Raw genomic sequence first — 19,070 nt, 5'->3', positions numbered from 1 at the left:
GCTGGGCCGGAAATGACGTGAAGGCCTACAGCCAATCAGCGCTAAGAGGGAGAGGCTTATTTGTTGACAGCACGTTAGAACGCTTAGAATTAGCGTTCGATTTTAATAAAAACACACTCACACACACACTCATGTAAATATTTATTTAAAAAAAATTAATAGGATGATTGTCGTGTTCACGTCAGTGGTCTTCAGTGTTTTTTAAGACTTTTTAGAAATGGTTTTAAAATGTAGCTACACATTTTAAAACATAAATTTACATATTCATATTAATTGTAAAATGACAAATAAAGTATGCATACTGTACTTTCAAAACCAAATTTAAATCAAAACTACACTACTGTATTGGTGGAATAATTTCAGTCGACAGTTGGCAAGGTTGGATAAAGCACTTTAATGGCAGAGGAATATTAGAAACATGGAACAGTTAGTGTTTGACTTACAAGGCGCAAAACAAAATAAAACATCGATATGTATGTATGTAACTTAAAAAAAAATCCCTTCCATCATATCACAATTAAATAAGTTATGGTGAGCAGCTGATCCTTCATTTCACTCAAACATTTTCGACAAAGGCATCATTATCATGCAATGGCTTGTATACAGAAATAAATCCTATACAATATACTGTATATGTCTATGTTGTCAGTAGTAGATGCTTACATACGGTACATCTTGCAATATTGTTGTGAGTTTTACTTTAGCAGTATTCCATGATGCGTTTGAGCAACAAACAAAGCGGCCTGAATAAATAAAGCTAAAACGATTTTATATACTATGTCATAGTTTTGGATTCATGGCGCCAACAGTCATGTGAGATCGAAAACATAAAGAAAAGATGGTACAGTGTGTGTGAATCCAAACAATTGAGACGAGTGCAAAACATACCCCCTTCCACACACACACACAAAAGCACGGCATCTTGTTCTGATGAGAATTTAGCAGCAAACCACAAAAAAGAAACCAAGCTAGGAGAAAAGTCACAATGTTATAATAAAATCATAACATTGCCTGAAAATGCTGCAAACTTACAAGAGTAAACTTGTAATGTCAAGAGCAAGTCAGAATGTTATGAGAATAAAGTCATAATAATATGAGAAATGTTGTAAAGTTATGAGAATGAAATCCGACCATTACATAAGCAATTCGGAAACTAAAGTCATAATACAACAAGAAAGGTCCTGATATTATGAGATGACATTTGTAATACTACCTGAAAAAGATGCAACTTTACAAGAATAAAGTTTTAACATTGAAAGAAAAAATGTCAAAATGTCGGGAGGAAGCAATCGTAATCGTAAAGAAGAAAATGCTGAAATATGACAAGAAAAAGTTGTCATGTTACATGAGTCAAGTCATATGAATGAAGTCATCGTAATGAGAGAAAAAAAGTTGTCATGTTACGAGAAAAACTCAAGAATTATGAGAACATTTTCAAGAATTCTCCCAGTGTTACCAGAATGCGTTAAATGTACAGTATGTTCGAACATAACAAAAATAAAGTCGTCGAAACACAAGACATAAAGTCACGATACTTTGAAAAAGTTGTCATTTTACAAGAATGTAGTCGGCATATTACAAGAGTAAAGTCGTCACAATAACAGAGGAAAACAAATCAAGCCTCTTTCTCATAACAATACAACCTTTTCTGCCTTATGCAGAAAAAACAAGAATACGGTTGCAATATTTTGATTTTAAAAAGTTGTATTATCATGAGAAAAAAAAAGTCAGAATATGATGAAGAAGAAAGTGTAATGTGACAAGAATAAACTGGTAGTATGTGAGAAAGAAAAGAGATCATAATTCCACGGGAATTAATTGAGGGGAAAAAAAAGCTAATTTTGAACCTGTAAAACGGGGAACTTTGCAAGGCGATTAATGTGAATTTTGGATTTTCGGGTAAAATGACGGGAAGGTAAACACAGGCGTGAAAAAAAAGCTTAATAGAGATGTTTGAGTGCGGGAGGCGCGACAAGCACGGGGCATGCAAAGATTCCTGCAGCTCATCCAGAAGGTCGCCAGTCCAACATCGCCATCGTATTGCACACATAAAGCTTTTGGCGCGAGGGGGCGCGGGCGGAGTGGCAAGCGCTGACCACTGGCGGGCTCCTTTCTAAAAAAGACGAGCCCTCTTCTTCATGTCGTTTCTTTTCCACAGGGCCAGACGCTCAAATTGATCCAGAGTCATTCCGAACACCTTCTGGAAGTCTTCAGGCGACAGATGTCTCTGGCGAACCGGGAGAGGCAAAAATCAGCGAATGGGTTGAGAATTATTGGCTTCGTCACTATTTCGGGATTTTTATGTCGAGGACCTTGATGGTTCCTGCAAAGTCTACTAAAAATCCCTATGCAGTGATTATGGAATGAGCTGAGCAAACGTTGAGTTCGGCTCACCTCCAGTCGGGTGCGATCGATGTCTCGGGGAAGCTTCACTTTGACTCGATGTGTTACCGCCAACATTTCGTAAGGGTACACCTGCAGGTATCATTTGATAATGCGTTCAATGCTCATATTATCTATCTGATTGGAAAATATTCCTACATGCTCCTGAAAATGTCATCTTACCTTGTACTCTGAGCAACCAAAAAAAAAAGGAAAAAAATGAGAGTTAATATGATGAAACGCACGAAAAAAATTAAATTGTATTGCAAGAAGGAGCCGGTGGGGGGGGGGGGGGGGGGCGTACCTCTCATGCCTCCCCAGCTTTGGGAGTCTGGATCGACTTCATCTTCAACCATCTCAGAAGCCTTTCAAAAAATATATAAATTAAAAAAAATAATAACATAAAAAAATACGATCAAAATAAAGCATTTCAATAATATTTTAGAGAGCTAATGTAGAAAAAAAACAAAAAACAATATGGTTGCAAAAGTATGCACACCCTCTTGTAATTGGGGATGTGTCTGTGTGCAGGTTAACCAATCAAATTCTTGCTAAATGGGACTCAGCACACAGCTGCCATCAATTAAAGTGCCTCCGATTAACCCCCAAACTAGCTTAAATGTTCTAGGAGGCTTTTCCTGACATATTTTTTCAGGTTTTGCGCTTACAATGATTGGTCGTTTGGATATGACTCCTCATGATTCCCTCCACCGTAAAGAAGAGGAGTGTAGACTTTTTATAAGCCCTTCAAATTGATGCCTCTCTCAAATAAGCACCTGCTACACTCTGCTATGTTCAATTTTTTCGTAGCTCACCTTGTAGATGCCGTTCCTTCCGTAACCAGGCAAGGATGCAGATTTATAATGAGGAAAATCTGACAACGGATTAAAAAAAAAAAGACATTCATTTTAATCGGAGGTCTTTTTAATTGGCACCGACTTTCCAAACAAATATGTGACTCACTTGGCCGAGATGTTTTCATTGGCAAACTGCAGGTTGACTTGGACGGGTCGAGGTCTTCGGGACCCATGTGCCCATCAATGTCACTCTTCATGATCATCCAAGTGCTCCTCTAAAATGGAGGGAAGAAAAACTCAGTTGTAATCTTCACAAGAGCAATTACATATTTTGGTGGGATAACAAGTTACTGCCTTTTGTTCTCAGGAGGCAATAGGACAATCTTGAAAAATCACCTTTTATGTTCTTGGAAAAAAATGGAAGTAAATTCTCAATAAATGGAAATCGTTTTGGCAGGACTCGGACAACATTGTTGAAAATGTAAACATTTTGTTTTAGAAAAATAAGATTATACTGCAAAAAAATAAAGAAATAAACACAACTTCATTCTTGAACATTTTGTGTATAAAAATCATACTTAAATGAATATAAAAAAATTCTACACACCCATATTCAAATAACAGGCTTTTGTCATAAAAAATAACAAATCTAAACTCCTTCCAGCATTACTTTGATACATAACTTGTATGGAGTACTTCAACTGAAAACAAAAATGGAATGATTTTTGAGGTGAAGTAACAAACAATTGCGAGAATGTGTTTACACATGTATGCACGCCCTCTGATAACTGGCTGCCTCTGATTAACCAGAAATAAAGTTTTAGAAATTAAAGCTTTAATTTAACTTTAATTAAACTTTGCTGAAATTTATATATTCTATATCCTCGAAAAAGACACCATTTCTTCTGTAAAGTACCGGTAATAAGATAAATGTATCCAAACAGGAAGAAAAGGGACGTCACAGCAGGCGACGAAACATTTGAGGAAAAAGAATGGCGACGGTAAATAGGAAATGACTCGCTCACCTTGCCGTCATCGCCATCCTGCCAGGATGTTCTGGAAGCTGCGCAAGAGTCAAAAACAGTCACACAGAGAGCAAGATTAAAAAGTCAACATTTTACGACAAACACAGTAAGTTGTATTTTTCCAAGAGAAGGTCCAGAAGGCGTCATAGTTTGTTCCCGTCTGAGCTTCATTGCGTCTTCTATGTTCTTGTCTCAAGATGTTCTCATACCGAGCAAGTCGCTACATTATGGAAAATGCATTATCTTTACCCAATGCATGTATGTAATTCTGATGAGTCTGCCAGGAATGAGGCGCAGAAAAGGTGCATGCAAAACATTGAACCAAGAGAGGGAAGTGTTAAATAGGAAGTGGACTGTACCATGCTGTTTGTAGATGGGGGGTTTTCTATAGATATTATCTTTGACCTCAGTCTCTGGAAATGGGAATCGGCAAAGAGAGGGAAATCAAATCAAAGAAGCAAACATCGGAGAGACAGAGGGAGAGAGAGAGAGAGAGAGAGAAGCATGAGTTAGCAGTTATTTGGTAATGAGAAGGCCAAAAAAAAAAATAACTGCACTGCAGAGCCCAAGTCAACACAAATGTTTCATTTCCCAAGTAAAAAAATAAAAATAAATAAATAAATCATCTCATCCATGCATTGCCTTTGAATGTAATAACAGTCACCAATCTGTGTCGGAGGGAAATGAGAGGTTATTTATGAGCAAATGAAATCCATCAAATAATACGCAATTCATTGGAGCAACAACACTATTGTGGGTTTACATGCTTACCTGGTATATGGAAATGGCGAGGGGCAGCCACGTACGTCGAGGTGGACGATGGGGATTTGCCGTCAGAGTAGGTGGAGAGGCTGGGGGTACTCCGACCACTTTCACTTCCTCCGGTCGGGAACGGACGAATGGGCATTGGGTACAAAGAGCAACGAGTGGTCGGGTTAGTGGGTGGCCGCTGTCGTGTGTTCAAATGGATACACCACATGACGTTAGGGGTTCTCAAACTTTTGGGTTCCAGGGAGAATTTCTTTCACAAGGAATCCTTAAACATAATCATGTTTCACCCTAAATTGCATAGGGAGGTTGGCTATCTCACAATAACAAACCGATATTTGCAGAAAAGTTGCAATGTTATAACAATAAAGTTGTGATTTGTAACCTCATTTTCCATATTTTGTTGCGATGAAAAATCGTAATCTCACCAGACTAAAGCTGTAATATTACGATACTAAGGCAAAGTTTAACAAGGGAAGAAAGACATATTTAAAAAAAAAATCAATGCAGGGATATCAGATTTATGCGATGATACTTCATCATCAAATCAGAATTTTTGTTGGCCCAGATCAAAGATATGGGGGAGGATTTCATTCAGGAAGTTTGATTTATTAACCCCGCATGCAGCTATGCACTTTTAAAATGATGCAAAAGAATTTATTGCAAATTATTTGGTGGACCATCAAGATAGGGCTCATTGAGCCCTGGTTTGAGAACCCCTTCACTGTCACAGGCGAGACTGGGTGATGGGAGACACTGGTTGTGGGAGACCACCACTCGGACCACAAACACACACAGCGGTGCTGTTAAAGCAGCTTGGACCAGTCTCCAACCGAGACCAAGGGGGTCTCGCCCAACTTTATGTGAAATTCAGCTTACTGACAAAAAGATTCCTGTTGATGCTTTTGAGTGGAAGCTACGGGTTAGGAGATGAATCTCTGCTTGTCACGTTGATAATGTGGGCGAGTTGACCAAGCTCAGGCACCTCACATTCGAAAAGAGTATGTGCACGTATGGTATCAAAAAGGTAGTAGAAAGTACGGACAGACGAGTCAGTTCATGAAGTGAATGACAAACGCAATGTACGGTGACTGTACCTCCGCAAACATCCCCGAAGTGGTGACAAGCTTGACAAGTCCAAACACAGATGAACGTGGGGCAAACGGAACGTAAAAACCAAATGGACTTGACGACACCACGATAGCATACGACATCACAAAAAAACGGCTAACCGTTCCACTGAGGCAGAGGGACAGGAGAGAACTGGCGTTTTACCATTAGGGGAAGGAAATGCGAGATGCAAGGATGTCCTAGGTAGCGTGTCTTGTTTGAATCCTGAGAGATAATTAAGAGGTTAGTAGGATGTCATGCTTCAAACAAAACTGCCTCCACATACGGTTATGTTTGGTGAAACAGTCGGGATGCATCACAGCACACCATTCTTCAAGTCCAGTGCAGCCCAAATGAAATACAGACAATGGGGGATTTGCTGGTGCCATTGATGGAATGTAATAATATGGTCAACGGTCCTGAGAGACCGTGGCATCTGTAAAGCTGAAGGTGACAATGGATCCGAATGGTAAGACAAAAAGAACACTAATTGACTGTTCGCTGAGCCTCACAAGTCATAAGACTTTGTACAATGGGATATTTTTTGTGGGGGGTATTTCATAAGGTGTAACATAGTATTGGGCGGCCCAGTAGTCCAGTGGTTAGCACGTCGGCTTCACAGTGCAGAGGTACCGGGTTCGATTCCAGCTCCGGCCTCCCTGTGTGGAGTTTGCATGTTCTCCCCGGGCCTACGTGAGTTTTCTCCGGGTGCTCCGGTTTCCTCCCACATTCCCAAAACATGCATTGCAGGCTGATTGGACGCTCTAAATTGTCCCCAGGTGTGAGTGTGAGTGCGGATGGTTGTTCGTTTCTGTGTGCCCTGCGATTGGCTGGCAACCGATTCAGGGTGTCCCCCGCCTACTGCGCGAAGACAGCTGGGATAGGCTCCAGCACCTCCCGCGACCCTCGTGAGGATCAAGCGGCTCGGAAGATGAATGAATGAATGAATAACATAGTATTTAGATACTGTTTGGATTCATTATCATTTTTACTCTCAGGAAATGAATAATGTGTTATTTTTTTTGGTGTCATAAAAATGCATTTTACCATCATCCATGAAAATGGATGGTTGGATGGATGATGGTAAAATGCATTTTTATGACACCAAAAAAAATAACACATTATTCATTTCCTGAGAGTAAAAATGATAATGAATCCAAACAGTATCTAAATACTATGTTATTCATTCATTCATTCATCTTCCAACCCACTTTATCCTCACAAGGGTCGCGGGAGGGTGCTGGAGCCTATCCCCGCTGTCTTCGGGCAGTAGGCGGGGGACACCCTGAATCGGTTGTCAGCCAATCGCAGGGCACACAGAGATGAACAACCAACCACGCTCACACTCACACCTTGGGACAATTTAGAGTGTTCAATCAGCCTGCCATGCGTGTTTCTAGAATGTGGGAGGAAACTGGAGTACCCGGAGAAAACCCACGCAGGCATGGGGAGAATTATGCCAATTCCACACAGGAAGGCCAGGGGTCAGGATTGAACCCACGACCTTTGCACTCTGAGGTCGACGCGCTTTACAACTCGATCACCGGGCTGCCTGCATTTATACCAACAATATATTTATTTAATCAGCACTAATAGACGCCTGATACGCTCTTTAACAGATTGGCAGTCTTATGCGGGTGCTATTGTCCACCCCGGCCAGCAAATAGTCCACTGTCTGCATTGAATGAGGCCTCGATGGAGGGGATACCTCGGAAGTAAGGGATGAAGTTGTGCTGCTGCAGCATGGACAACGTGGTGGGGTTCAGGTGTAGCGACACACCGCTACCTCCACCCAATAGCGCGTTGCCACTTGCACCGCTACACCCTTCAGTTCCCTTGGAATGGTGCGCTTGATGTGAAGGGGAAGCCCTGGCCAAGCTGGAGGTGAACTTGACGCCACGCCGGAGGGGCCCGATTATACTCGGGCAATCTATTTCTGGTCCTGAATGTCAAATATTGTGTCGCAGAATGAGGAAAATGCAAATGATTGATGAAGGTGACTCCCAATTCTTATGGCTTATGGAACAACACCAAACGCTGGAACACTGCACAATCGATGGATCATACTTAAAGTGATATGATAACAACAGATAGTCAAAAGCAATACCTGGTTGGCTGTTGTTTTGAGGGGAACGAGAAGGTGTGTAACGTCCGTAGCCCCCCATGGAGCTGTTGGAACTGGGGCTGGAGGGCCTATGTTGACACGGTGATTTCTTCCCATCGCCCTGGATGAACAAAGCCGAGTTGAACGGAGAATCAACTTTTTGCGATAAGGAGGAGCCCAGATACCCGACCACCGACCCCAGACCCTTGCCAGCCCTCAAGTCTACCTCGCCATAGTGCCTTTCTTCAGACGCGTAGCTGACGTAGGGCGAGTACGAGAGCATGTCGGGCCGGTCTATGTTGTAGATGGCTTTGGTCTTCGGAAGGGCTGCCAAGTCCTTGTAGTCTAGCATCTCTTCTCCGAGCTTGGCCTAGCGACCAAAATGAGCCCCACCCAAAAAACGGCAATGAAAGAATTGCTAACAGCTGGAGAGTGGAGTTGGGTGGAGTCTCTGGCAGTGTCTTACAAAAATGACTCTGTTGGGAGAGCCCGAGGCACTGGATGCCGGGACAGACGTGATGCTCTCAGATGAAGTCCGAGTCACCTGGAACCAGATTATAGTATTTTTTAATTGTTTATTTTCAACTTTGTTTTTATTTTGACTTTTTATATTGAATCCAATGAATTTCAATGAGCTTTTACAGCAAGTTTATTAGCTTTTATTAATTTTATTTTTCAAAAATGTGTTTTTTAACCTCAGTTTTTATTAGTTTTAGGATTAGCTTCAGTTTTTTTGTTTTGTTTTGTTTTCTTAATATATCGAATATTTGTCTGGGTCCTTACCTTATTCTTCTCCTCCTGTTTTGCTGCTTGTCTGCATGGGGGATGCCAGATTGAAGATCCTACAGAAATGGAGCATGTTTTTAGTCTTTTGTGACAGCCATCAAGCTACTGTATGTTCACCCTTTTAAATTTTTCGGCACTCTACCTTGGAGGTACATCTCTTCTCCTTCCGCAAACATCTGCTCACAACGGGCACAGCGGGCACATGATGGGTGGTAGTGCTTTTCCCCAGCCTGTTGATCGACAAACAAACTTGGAACTGCCATCTGACCACTAGGTGGAGCCAGCGAGTTGCCTTCTGTACTCAAGTGTGGAGCCTGAACTTAGAATCTCATCATTTGCGGTACATGAATGGCGACAATACCGTCTTACCTCCAGGACTTTCCCGGTGATATATTTCTTGCAGCTCTCACACTGGATGCCGAACATGGCGTGGTAGTCCATTTCGCAAAAGGGAATCCCGTCCCTTTGTAAAAACATGAAGGAGCCCGTTGAAACAACTCAAATATCTTAGTGGCCGGCCGCCGTCGGAGGACTCACTTGCTAATGTACTCGGCATTGAGGACCTTGTTACACACTTTGCACTTGAAGCAGCCGAGGTGCCAGTGTTTGTCCAGGGCTACGAGGGACTGTTCATTCTGAAACTCTTTCCCGCAGCCGCAGCAGTCTAGATGGGAACCAAACCAAAGGTCCGGTTGACTTTTGATATATACCGATACATGTGCAAACCTCAAACGGTATTACGAAGGCATTACTGACTGTGGACAGCCTGGATGGGTGCAGGACTGTTCGCAGGAAGAGGCTGGGTACAATTTTGACAGACGCACTCCTTCCCATTAAAAGTCACTCGGTCACCAGCTGGGAACGGCTGCCTGGAACATTAATGGATGATAATGCAGCAGGTTGAGAAAAATAAAAGTGCCCTTTCACGCTGAAAGGCAAACAAGATGGATTTTTTTAGCTCTGAGTCATTGGCAGAAGTAAAAAAAACACAAAAACACACACACACACTAACCCCTACTTTAATTCCATTTTGGCAAAAGATGAGTGTTGCAGTTTGGGCCAGTTAGTCCTATTTGGACTTGGAAATCTGTTACAATTACGCAACAGCTTAAGTTACCCTAAAAACATTTAGCACAGGGTTGCTCAAACTTTTTGGATCGAAGATCTACTTTTCGATCAACTAACCTCCAGGGATTTACCCTTACTGGGGCGCGCGTGCGCACGCGCACACACACACACACACACACACACACACGCGCGCACGCCATGATGAGAAACAGCCTGAAACGGAGGCATGCGACGCACTTTTGCAGCCTGTTAACTATCGTAGCTCACACGTACCATTTTAAAGTGCTTCTTTCATTTTAAAGTGATTTTTTAAAAATATTTTTTTGGGGATGAAAATGAGACTGATAGAATGATTAGGGTGCAGCCTACATTAACACAAAGAATATATTATAACATGTACAAAGACACACAAATGTTTGTTTGTTTGTTTTTCTGCTCGACAATCCTCGGATCTACTTGCGACCTGTCTTAGATCTACCGGTAGATCAGGATCTACTTAATGGGCACCCCTGATTTAGCACAAAATGGTTTTGTAACGGTTGTCATCAACTAATAAGGGCAAATTTGAGAATTAAAAAAAAATCATAGTTCCTGAGCTAGAAAAAAGCATTAAAATCCCTCTTAAAGCTTATTATGTAAATCATCCAAACTCTTTTATGGTAAGTGATGAGAGTATTTTATATACTTCACCATTTCAACCATTTGCTCTCGCGAGGGCTTCATTTCATTTCTCCTCTTTCATCTCAAACTGCTTCAAACAACAAAGCGTGTGACGGAAAAGTGGTTGGACTGCACGACTGTCCATGTTTTATGTTATGATAAGATAAGATATCCTTTATTCGTCCCACAGTAGGGAAATTTACAGCCTCCAGCAGCAAGAATGTATGCAGAAAGAAGAAAGAAGAAAGAAGAAAGAGAAAAAAAAAACATCTTTCAGTTAAATACAATATGAACACAAATGGATAAACCGCAGTACTATTTACAATTTTCCTTCACATCATTTAATTATTATTATTATTATGATTGTTATTTTTTATTCATCAGCCTGACAGCAGTCGGTAGGAACGAGCGTCGGTATCTCTCCTTCTTGCAGCGCGGGTGTAACAGTCTCTGGCTGAAGGAGCTACCAAGTGCTGTCAGGGCGGGCTGGAGGGGGTGGGAGGGACTGGCCATCATAGCTTTTAGCTTACTTAGCATCCTTCTGTTGCCCACCTCCTCCAGAGTGTGTTGTGTTTATTATTTTACTTTATGTTAACTGTTTTGTTAAGCGCTTTGTTACAGCTGCCGCTGTTGTGAAAGCGCTATATAAATCAGCATGTATTGTATTGTATTTTATGCGATTTTACGTGAGCAAAATTTGTCTTCTTTCAATATTTGTCGTGTGTTTGAAGACCACCTAAGACCATTTGTTCCTATGCACCAAGTGAATCTAAGGAATTCGATAAAACTTTCAGTCGGACATTCAAATGCTGAAATATTTGAAAGCTGCAGCCCTACATTCAACCTCACCGTTATTTTGGCATATTTTAATGGTTGAACCCTTTCGGAGACAGCGGTTACTCCAGTGGACAGCTTATCATGTTATCAGGTTACAGCACACATGAAACGGTTAATAAAACCCTTGTCCCTGGGATTAACGTGCAAAAAAAATTGCTCCTCATAATTACTAAATTGCGCCTAAAATTGACCTACGTTAGAGAATTAATGTTTCGTTACTATTGTAAGAGAGGAGCTCACTTGAAAATGTCTCTTTTGTTTCTCAACAGGGAGCAGCTTGAGGAAAATAAAGAAATCGGCTAAGCTAAATGCAGTTATATGAGAACTAAACTGAATATTTTTTTTAATGTACCTGAAAGTCTGTAAAGACTGTGGTTGCTTAATAAAAAAAAAATAAAATAAAAAAATCACATGGACAGTAACATACAATGCAACTTGGTTTTGTTTTTCTTACTTGCATGAGGAACAGACGAAGCAGTGGGGGTGGTAGGTCTTGCCCAGGGCGGACACCACCTCTCCTTCGATGAAGTCCTGGCAGCCGAAGCAGCGAGTACCGTACAGACGCTGGAAATCCAGCGTGCACATGTACTCGCCCTGTCGCAGGAAGAAGCCTCCATTGGCCAGTTCGCACCCGCACACTAGCCAGGACCAAAGAACAGGCAGTTCCATCAATCGCACAGTAAATAAGCCGTCCAATACAATAGAGCCGCATGGCGGCCAATAGGTGGGAGTGGATTTTTTTTTTTCTTCCAGAATCTGTACTTTCCTTCGACTTACGCAAGCATTTCATGTTGACTTCCGAGCCGAAGCATTTTGCACAAACATGCATGCCGACTGGCAGTAATGTGCGAAGGTTTGTTTGGGCTTTTTGCAAGAATGTGAGAGGTATGCAGTGTATATCCCACAGTCAAGTTATTCGACCCGTCCTGTCCCAAATAGACGTCGGGATGCGTCTGTGGATGGCTGCTACGCTGCTTTCATATGATGAGAAAAACGAACACTCCTGGTATGTTGCGGTTCAAGTTGACCCATTGGAAAACATCACACCTTTTTGCAGAATGAGTATTTTGGCGTAATTTATTTGCCTGTTTCCGACACTTTTTGGGATGCTGGGTCAAAGTGACCCAGGATCACTATTAATGTTCCTGAAAAATTCATGCAAAGAAATTCTATGTGACATCACTAAAACATTGTGTAAAGTCTAAATATTAATGAATGGCGATTAATGGAGTCCAATTTTTCATTTTATTATTATGATTTTTGGGGCGGCCCGGTAGTCCAGTGGTTAGCACGTCGGCTTCACAGTGCAGAGGTACCGGGTTCGATTCCAGCTCCGGCCTCCCTGTGTGGAGTTTGCATGTTCTCCCCGGGCCTGCGTGGGTTTTCTCCGGGTGCTCCGGTTTCCTCCCACATTCCAAAAATATGCATGGCAGGCTGATTGAACACTCTAAATTGTCCCTAGGTGTGAGTGTGAGTGCGGATGGTTGTTCGTCTCTGTGTGCCCTGCGATTGGCTGGCAACCGATTCAGGGTGTCCCCCGCCTACTGCCCGGAGACAGCTGGGATAGGCTCCAGCACGCCCCGCGACCCTAGTGAGGATCAAGCGGTTAGGAAGATGAATATTATGATTTTTGTGTTAGTTTGGGTAATGGGTCAAATTGACCTATTACCTCAAATGGCATTTCAGGAGGGTTAGGTTAGGCACCCGAAAAAGGTGAAGTTTTCCCAACAATATGTTTACATCCTTGGAATTTCAGTCTGCTGTTTTCTTTTACTGCACTGACATTTACGATGATGCAGCATTGATTGCGTAATGGAGTAAGGTTCCCCAGGCTGGCTAAGTTAGTGAGTCAACATGTCTCCATGTTTGGAATTTCAGTAACTTAAGTTAGCTGGAGTTTTTCTTTTCTTTACAGGACTGACACTTACTATGCTGCTACAGTATGTTGATTAATCCTCATATTATGTTGAAAAAAAATCACATTGATTATGTTGTGGGTCATTTTGACCCGCATTGTAAAAATCCACACAAAATAGTCAAAAAACAGGTTACACCAGTAACAACTTTGTTTAAGATGATGTAAACATTCAGATAAGTCAAGTCAACAGTGTTTATAGAGCACTTTCAAACAGCCATCGCTGCATACAAAGTGCTGTACATGGAGCGATTTAACATGCACAATAAACAGTAAGACAAATCGGTAATAAAGGCGGTATAAAGCACCGAACATTAAAATCAAGAACAAATCCAAGTCATGCTGAGTCGAACGCCAAAGAATACAAGTGAGTTTTGATAAGAGACAGACAACATATATTTAATCCCAAAAGTATATTTAAGCAGCGGGGTAAGGTTGCCTCAGCGGTCAAAGTTAGCCAGCAAGTCAACGTGTTGGCATTTCAGTAGCTTAAGAGCGGGTGCTTTTCTCCACCGGACTGAACTAACTTTGCTACTTTTGTGTGTTGAGAATAATGAAGTAAAGCTCCCTGGGCTGGTGAAGTCAGCATGTCAAACATGTCTGCATTAGACATCCTTGAAATTCCAGGAAATAAAACGCTGCTGTTTTGGTTTGCTCGTGTGACGCTTAATATACTGCTTTTGTGTATTTAGAAAAATGGTTGCTAAGCCAACAAAGTAAGCAAGTCAAAATATAGCCGTCCTTTCATTTTCAGCAAGTGAAGACCTGGTGTTTTCACTCCTGGACTGACGCTCCAGACTCACAAAGTCATAAAGTTCAATTCCCAAGACCGCAATTCACTGCAACATTACAATTGAGGCCAAACACGTATGTGAGTGGTACACACCTTTACAAACGAAACACTTGATGTGGAAGTGTTTATTTTGGACTCGCAGGGCCTCCCCTTTGCAAGGCTTCCCGCAGTTCTGGCAGGGGACGGGGCCTCGTCCTGGTTTCTGCTGCGCCGACGGGCTTTGCACAGCCTGCTGCTGGATCACTAAAGGGCAATATAAAACACACAGAGGGATGTCAAGCAGTTGTGTGTGGGAGTCCATATTTCACACTATTCGAGCTCCTTTTTCTCTCCTTTGGAAGGGAGCTGCCCAAAGGGTTTGGCTTAATTGCCTTTATTTTCACAGGAAGCTATCATGTCAGCAAACCGGTTTCATCTCCACCTCCCTTAGTGTACATTGCGCCGAGGTTCAAGTTCCCTTGTGAATTGAAACCAGCTGTGACCTTCGACGGAAAATAAGTCTTTGTCTTTCGACATGGTGAAGCAGCATGCGGTTCGTTGCCCAAGGTCATGGGTGTTTGCCCCGTAACTAGCAAGATGAAAATTTGAAGGATGGCACTCTGTGATCCCGCGGTGTTTATTTTATTGATGAAAATATATTTACAGTATATTCAATCATTTTATTTGTGAAATTAAAAGCCTTTAATTTCAGCTCGTCTACACCTGGAAATTGAATGACATTTTAAAAGACTCAAACAGGACACCATGAGTCCCCCCCTCCACCCCCCACAGGGGCTATACCACAAATCCCCATTTAAAGGTGCCAAGCTATACTGTATGCCCCATCTAAAAATAGGAGACCCCATAATACTTGGCAGCATTCCTGTTCCTGAACTATTGCATTTGGAGGCGTGGTCCAATGCTCGCATGACCACAACGGGGCAACTTTGACTTGACTTTGCTGTCTAAGGAAGTGCAACAGCACCATGTCCATTAATTAATTGTTTCAACATTTTTCTTATGTATGCAAAAAAAAATATTTACAGAAACAGGAGTTGCTGGAAATGGCCAAAATGAGCCTAGAGTCTTTGCATCGAGTGTCTTGCCTTTTTTTTTTGTGGTTCTGCTCGTGATTGACATCTGGGGCAAACTCTATGTTGCTCATGTGGCTCGTAATATATCTTTTAAATGGAGCCGAGGCTTGTGCGACATGTGTCACATCAGTGCCGATCCTTTCGGTGCTCACGTCACACTAACGTACGAGCTCACGTGCCACTGCAGCTGACTTAGTGCCCTATGTGAATATGAGAGTGGTTACCACTGTAAAAATGGTTTCATCTCCATTTAAGACATATTTCTACATCCTCACAATTGTTTGGATCACACCAAGTATTCGACTACTTCGTCACCTTGCCTCACCCTCAAACGTCTGGATTTAGTCTGTTTTACTTCTGCTTCCCCACCGCCACCCCTCCAGCAACCAATCAGGTCAAGTTCACATGTGCGAAGCACTCCACAACCATGTCACCATATTTAAATAATAGTTCAAGAAATTGATTGATTAATGGCGTGTTTGTGTTCATTTCCCACAGCGCTGATGCCCATCCCTTCACAAAATGGAAATATGACACGTGAATGGAAAGAGGAGCTCCAAATATTCAGAAATTACTTGAACGTTGTTTGAAAAGATTTTGACAACTAATGGGCAATACAAAGGATGCTTACATCTCCAACTGGGTGGGTATGAGTCACCCAAAAAAAAAATCCTGCACGATTGCCAACTCTTCAACCGGAGCTCAAAACACAAGACGAGCAGGTTTAACAGAGAACAGGGCCAAGGAAATAAAATAATAAATAAATAAATATATTGCTTGAAAACATTTTAACGTCATGTAAATAATTGAAAATCGTTTCTCAAATGTAAATATTTCAAAATGTAAATAATTGAAAATCGTTTCTCAAATGTAAGTATTTCAAAATAGTTGGATGAATGCAATATTATTGTTGTTGCTGTATAATATTGGAAGTAACTAAACATTTTTTTCTTGACAAAAAAATGATATGCCGGGGGAGATTTTTTCCAACCCAAACCCATTAAAAAAAAAATACAGTACATTTACAATTATTTTTTGAAAATGACATTTTTAGCAACAGATGTGATCAATCAACATTCAGAGACTCAGACATCCCATAATATGCAACTTTAAGAATTTATGAATAAGAACATAAACATATAATGAATGAAGTAAAATAATCATGTATAAAATATTATATATATATAAATGCTTTATTGAAAATTGTGGTTTTAGAAGATTAAGAAATATTCATTCTTCATTTTTTTTGAGGGGGTCGGGTATTTTTAAAGAGAAACAGACGTGCAGTTCATACATACAATACATACTAGAAAAACAAGATAAATAGGTTATTAAAATAATTAGTATCTTCAATTCAAAACAACACGACTATTTTTTTTATATAAATGTTAAGACCTAAAAATAATTTTATATCAGAAGTTCAAAGGAGGGGGGCATAGTGGTCGATTCATTTGCACATCCACCTCACAGTGCAGAAGTGCAGGGTTCAATTCTGGCTCCGGCCTTCCTGTGTGGAGTTTGCATGTTCTCCCTGTACCTACTGTATGTGGGTTTTCTCCGGGTAGTCCGGTTTCCTCCCGCATTCTAAAAGCATGCATGGCATGCTAATGGAACACTCTAAATTGACCCTTGGTGTGATTGTGAGTGCGAATGGTTGTTTGTCAACGAGTTCAGGGTGTCCCCCGCCTACTGCTTGAAGACAGCTGGAAAATGCTCCAGCACACCCACGACCCCCGTGAGGATAAGCGGATTAGAAAATGGATGGATGGATGGAAGTTCAAAGGATCTGATTTTTCCCATCCTATTAGTTTTATTTCAACGTATTCATATTTTAAACTATACTATGCAGAAATTTATCATTCCAGTTAAAATTGAAAAAATATTTTTTGACTTATTTTAAACATTATATTTCTACTGATTTTTTTTTTCAAAGATGGGGAGTCTGAATCACACATATATATTCCCCATCCTTGCAAATGTTGTGAATAATTTTTCAAACCAATTATTCTCAAATATGAAACGTTCCACGGTAAAGCAGGCAGCCTTGAGGCTGGAGTTGTTCTCCACACAGAAAGTGCTCCACACTTACATAAGTGCAGGCTCATCCTGCTGCAGGTGTTTCACCAAAAAAAACAGCCCTGTATGTTTTTTGTCTTCGCTCATGGCACGGCACACTCATTCCTACCTGTTTCTTCTGGCATCGCAACGGATGACGTTCTTCTTTTCGTCAACGATATCCAAGTAAGCTTTTCAGAGCTCCTGGATCGTCGCCTATGCAGCCGTGGTGTAATAATAAATGAGAGCGTGCCTTCTATCCCCAGCTCTGGAATGAGCTGCAGGTCATGTGACTTTCTCGCTCACTCTCGCTCTGTGTTATTCCAGACATGTGGTATAAATAGAAGCATATGGCGGGCAAAAAGAATGACACTAGGTGGTTGGGGGAATAAATTTTCCTATTGGGGTGGGGGCCTTATGGTTACCTAAATCATGGGGGTCCCAAACTTCTTGGGTTCAGGGACTTCCGACATGGGAGACATGTTTCCAAGAATCCCTTCATAATCCTCCCTCATTAACTGAAAGCCAAATAAGCGTGTCTACAATGCTATAGGAGTGAAAAATTTGCCTCTTTTCCAGAAATATGTTATAACATTACCATGACAAATGCAATAAGTTGTAATGGCATGAGAACAACATTTTATTATTCTAAGATAAAGTTGGTATTTGATGTGAAAACGAACCTTAAAATACAAACACTCACTTAAACATCGGACCCCAGGCATGCTACAAGCTCAGAGCCAAAAACCATAACCAAACACCTTGACAGGGGCTAGTTCAAGGGATATTAGTAGTTTGAGGGACACAATCTGCCACTGGCAGCTGCAGAACCCAGTCATTGGCACCAGGGTGAAGAGGTTGGATTATTGGGAAATCAAACACCTTGACAACAACTAGATTGTCCCACTGTGTCTGGGCACGGTTGCTGGGTGGGTGTTCCTGTTGGGGCCACCTGCAGCAGAAACCCGAGAACCCAGTGATGAGCATCACAGAGAAAAAGATTGTGGGGGAACCAACACCTTGATAGGGACTAGGCTGCTGTACTTTGTCTTGGGATGGTTACTGGGTGCGCGCTTCAGGTGGGGGTCACCATCCGCAGTGGCAACATCAGAACCACACGCCAGACCCAAAGGGTAAATAAGGTACATTGTGGGGGGACCAAACACATTGACAGGAGCAATAATGTAGTACGAATGATAGCAATTGAATTTCCTTCATTTTTCATGGTTGCATAGTATCAATATTTCAATACAATTGGCTAGCTCCAGTCAAAATGTCTTACCAGTGCTGCTCATGGTGTCAGGTCAGATGATGCGCTGTAAATAAAGAGGCTCTCCTCACCGGCCCAGCATGAATGATGCCAGCAGCTGCGGCGCACCGCCCACTAACCACCTTACGTGGTGCGTGGGGGAGTTCTTCGTTAGGAAGGCCCCACCGAGAGGTCCGGTAACTCCTGTTTTTTATGGTGCTGATGTATCAGGGGCCGCAGACACTGCGGCAACGCCTCTCTAAACGCAGACAGCTAGGGCGTGGACGGATTTTGCAAAACATGGGATGTAAATGTTCAAATTTTAGACAAGAAATTTCTTGATGCACTACCGAAATAAAAGCATTTTATTTTCCAGTACTTATTACTTACTACAAATACATCCACCTAAAAAACGTTACATTTTCTAATCAAAAAATTTGAAACATAT

At 41.6% G+C, this 19,070-nt stretch overlaps 1 protein-coding gene across 7 annotated transcripts; it reads right to left on the bottom strand.

Moving 5' to 3' along the window:
* Positions 1-375: 375 nt before the first annotated feature.
* Positions 376-18,907, bottom strand: ablim2 (actin binding LIM protein family, member 2). Of its 7 annotated transcripts, XM_052079697.1 has the most exons (21): positions 17,504-17,671; positions 14,339-14,488; positions 11,992-12,175; positions 9,729-9,841; positions 9,510-9,636; positions 9,342-9,435; positions 9,115-9,202; positions 8,970-9,028; positions 8,653-8,730; positions 8,413-8,556; positions 8,190-8,307; positions 7,791-8,024; positions 4,976-5,083; positions 4,564-4,617; positions 4,205-4,242; positions 3,346-3,454; positions 3,198-3,256; positions 2,687-2,747; positions 2,566-2,573; positions 2,395-2,475; positions 376-2,227 (listed from the first exon to the last, which is right to left on the bottom strand). In XM_052079697.1, the coding sequence occupies exons 1-21, from the start codon at positions 17,517-17,519 to the stop codon at positions 2,114-2,116; spliced, it is 2,037 nt and encodes a 678-aa protein (XP_051935657.1). In that variant the 5' UTR covers positions 17,520-17,671; the 3' UTR covers positions 376-2,113. The 7 variants fall into 7 exon arrangements, 1 of the variants encoding a protein (XP_051935657.1); XR_007964713.1 differs by lacking the exon at positions 17,504-17,671 and adding an exon at positions 18,656-18,907 and having other exon boundaries at positions 2,566-2,747; XR_007964717.1 differs by lacking the exon at positions 7,791-8,024 and adding an exon at positions 6,248-6,307 and having other exon boundaries at positions 2,566-2,747.
* Positions 18,908-19,070: the final 163 nt, after the last annotated feature.

Source organism: Hippocampus zosterae, chromosome 1 (assembly GCF_025434085.1).
Source record: "Hippocampus zosterae strain Florida chromosome 1, ASM2543408v3, whole genome shotgun sequence".
Classification (NCBI taxonomy): domain Eukaryota; kingdom Metazoa; phylum Chordata; class Actinopteri; order Syngnathiformes; family Syngnathidae; genus Hippocampus; species Hippocampus zosterae.
Note: the sequence above shows the minus strand (reverse complement) of the source record. Positions and strands in the feature narration are given on the sequence as shown.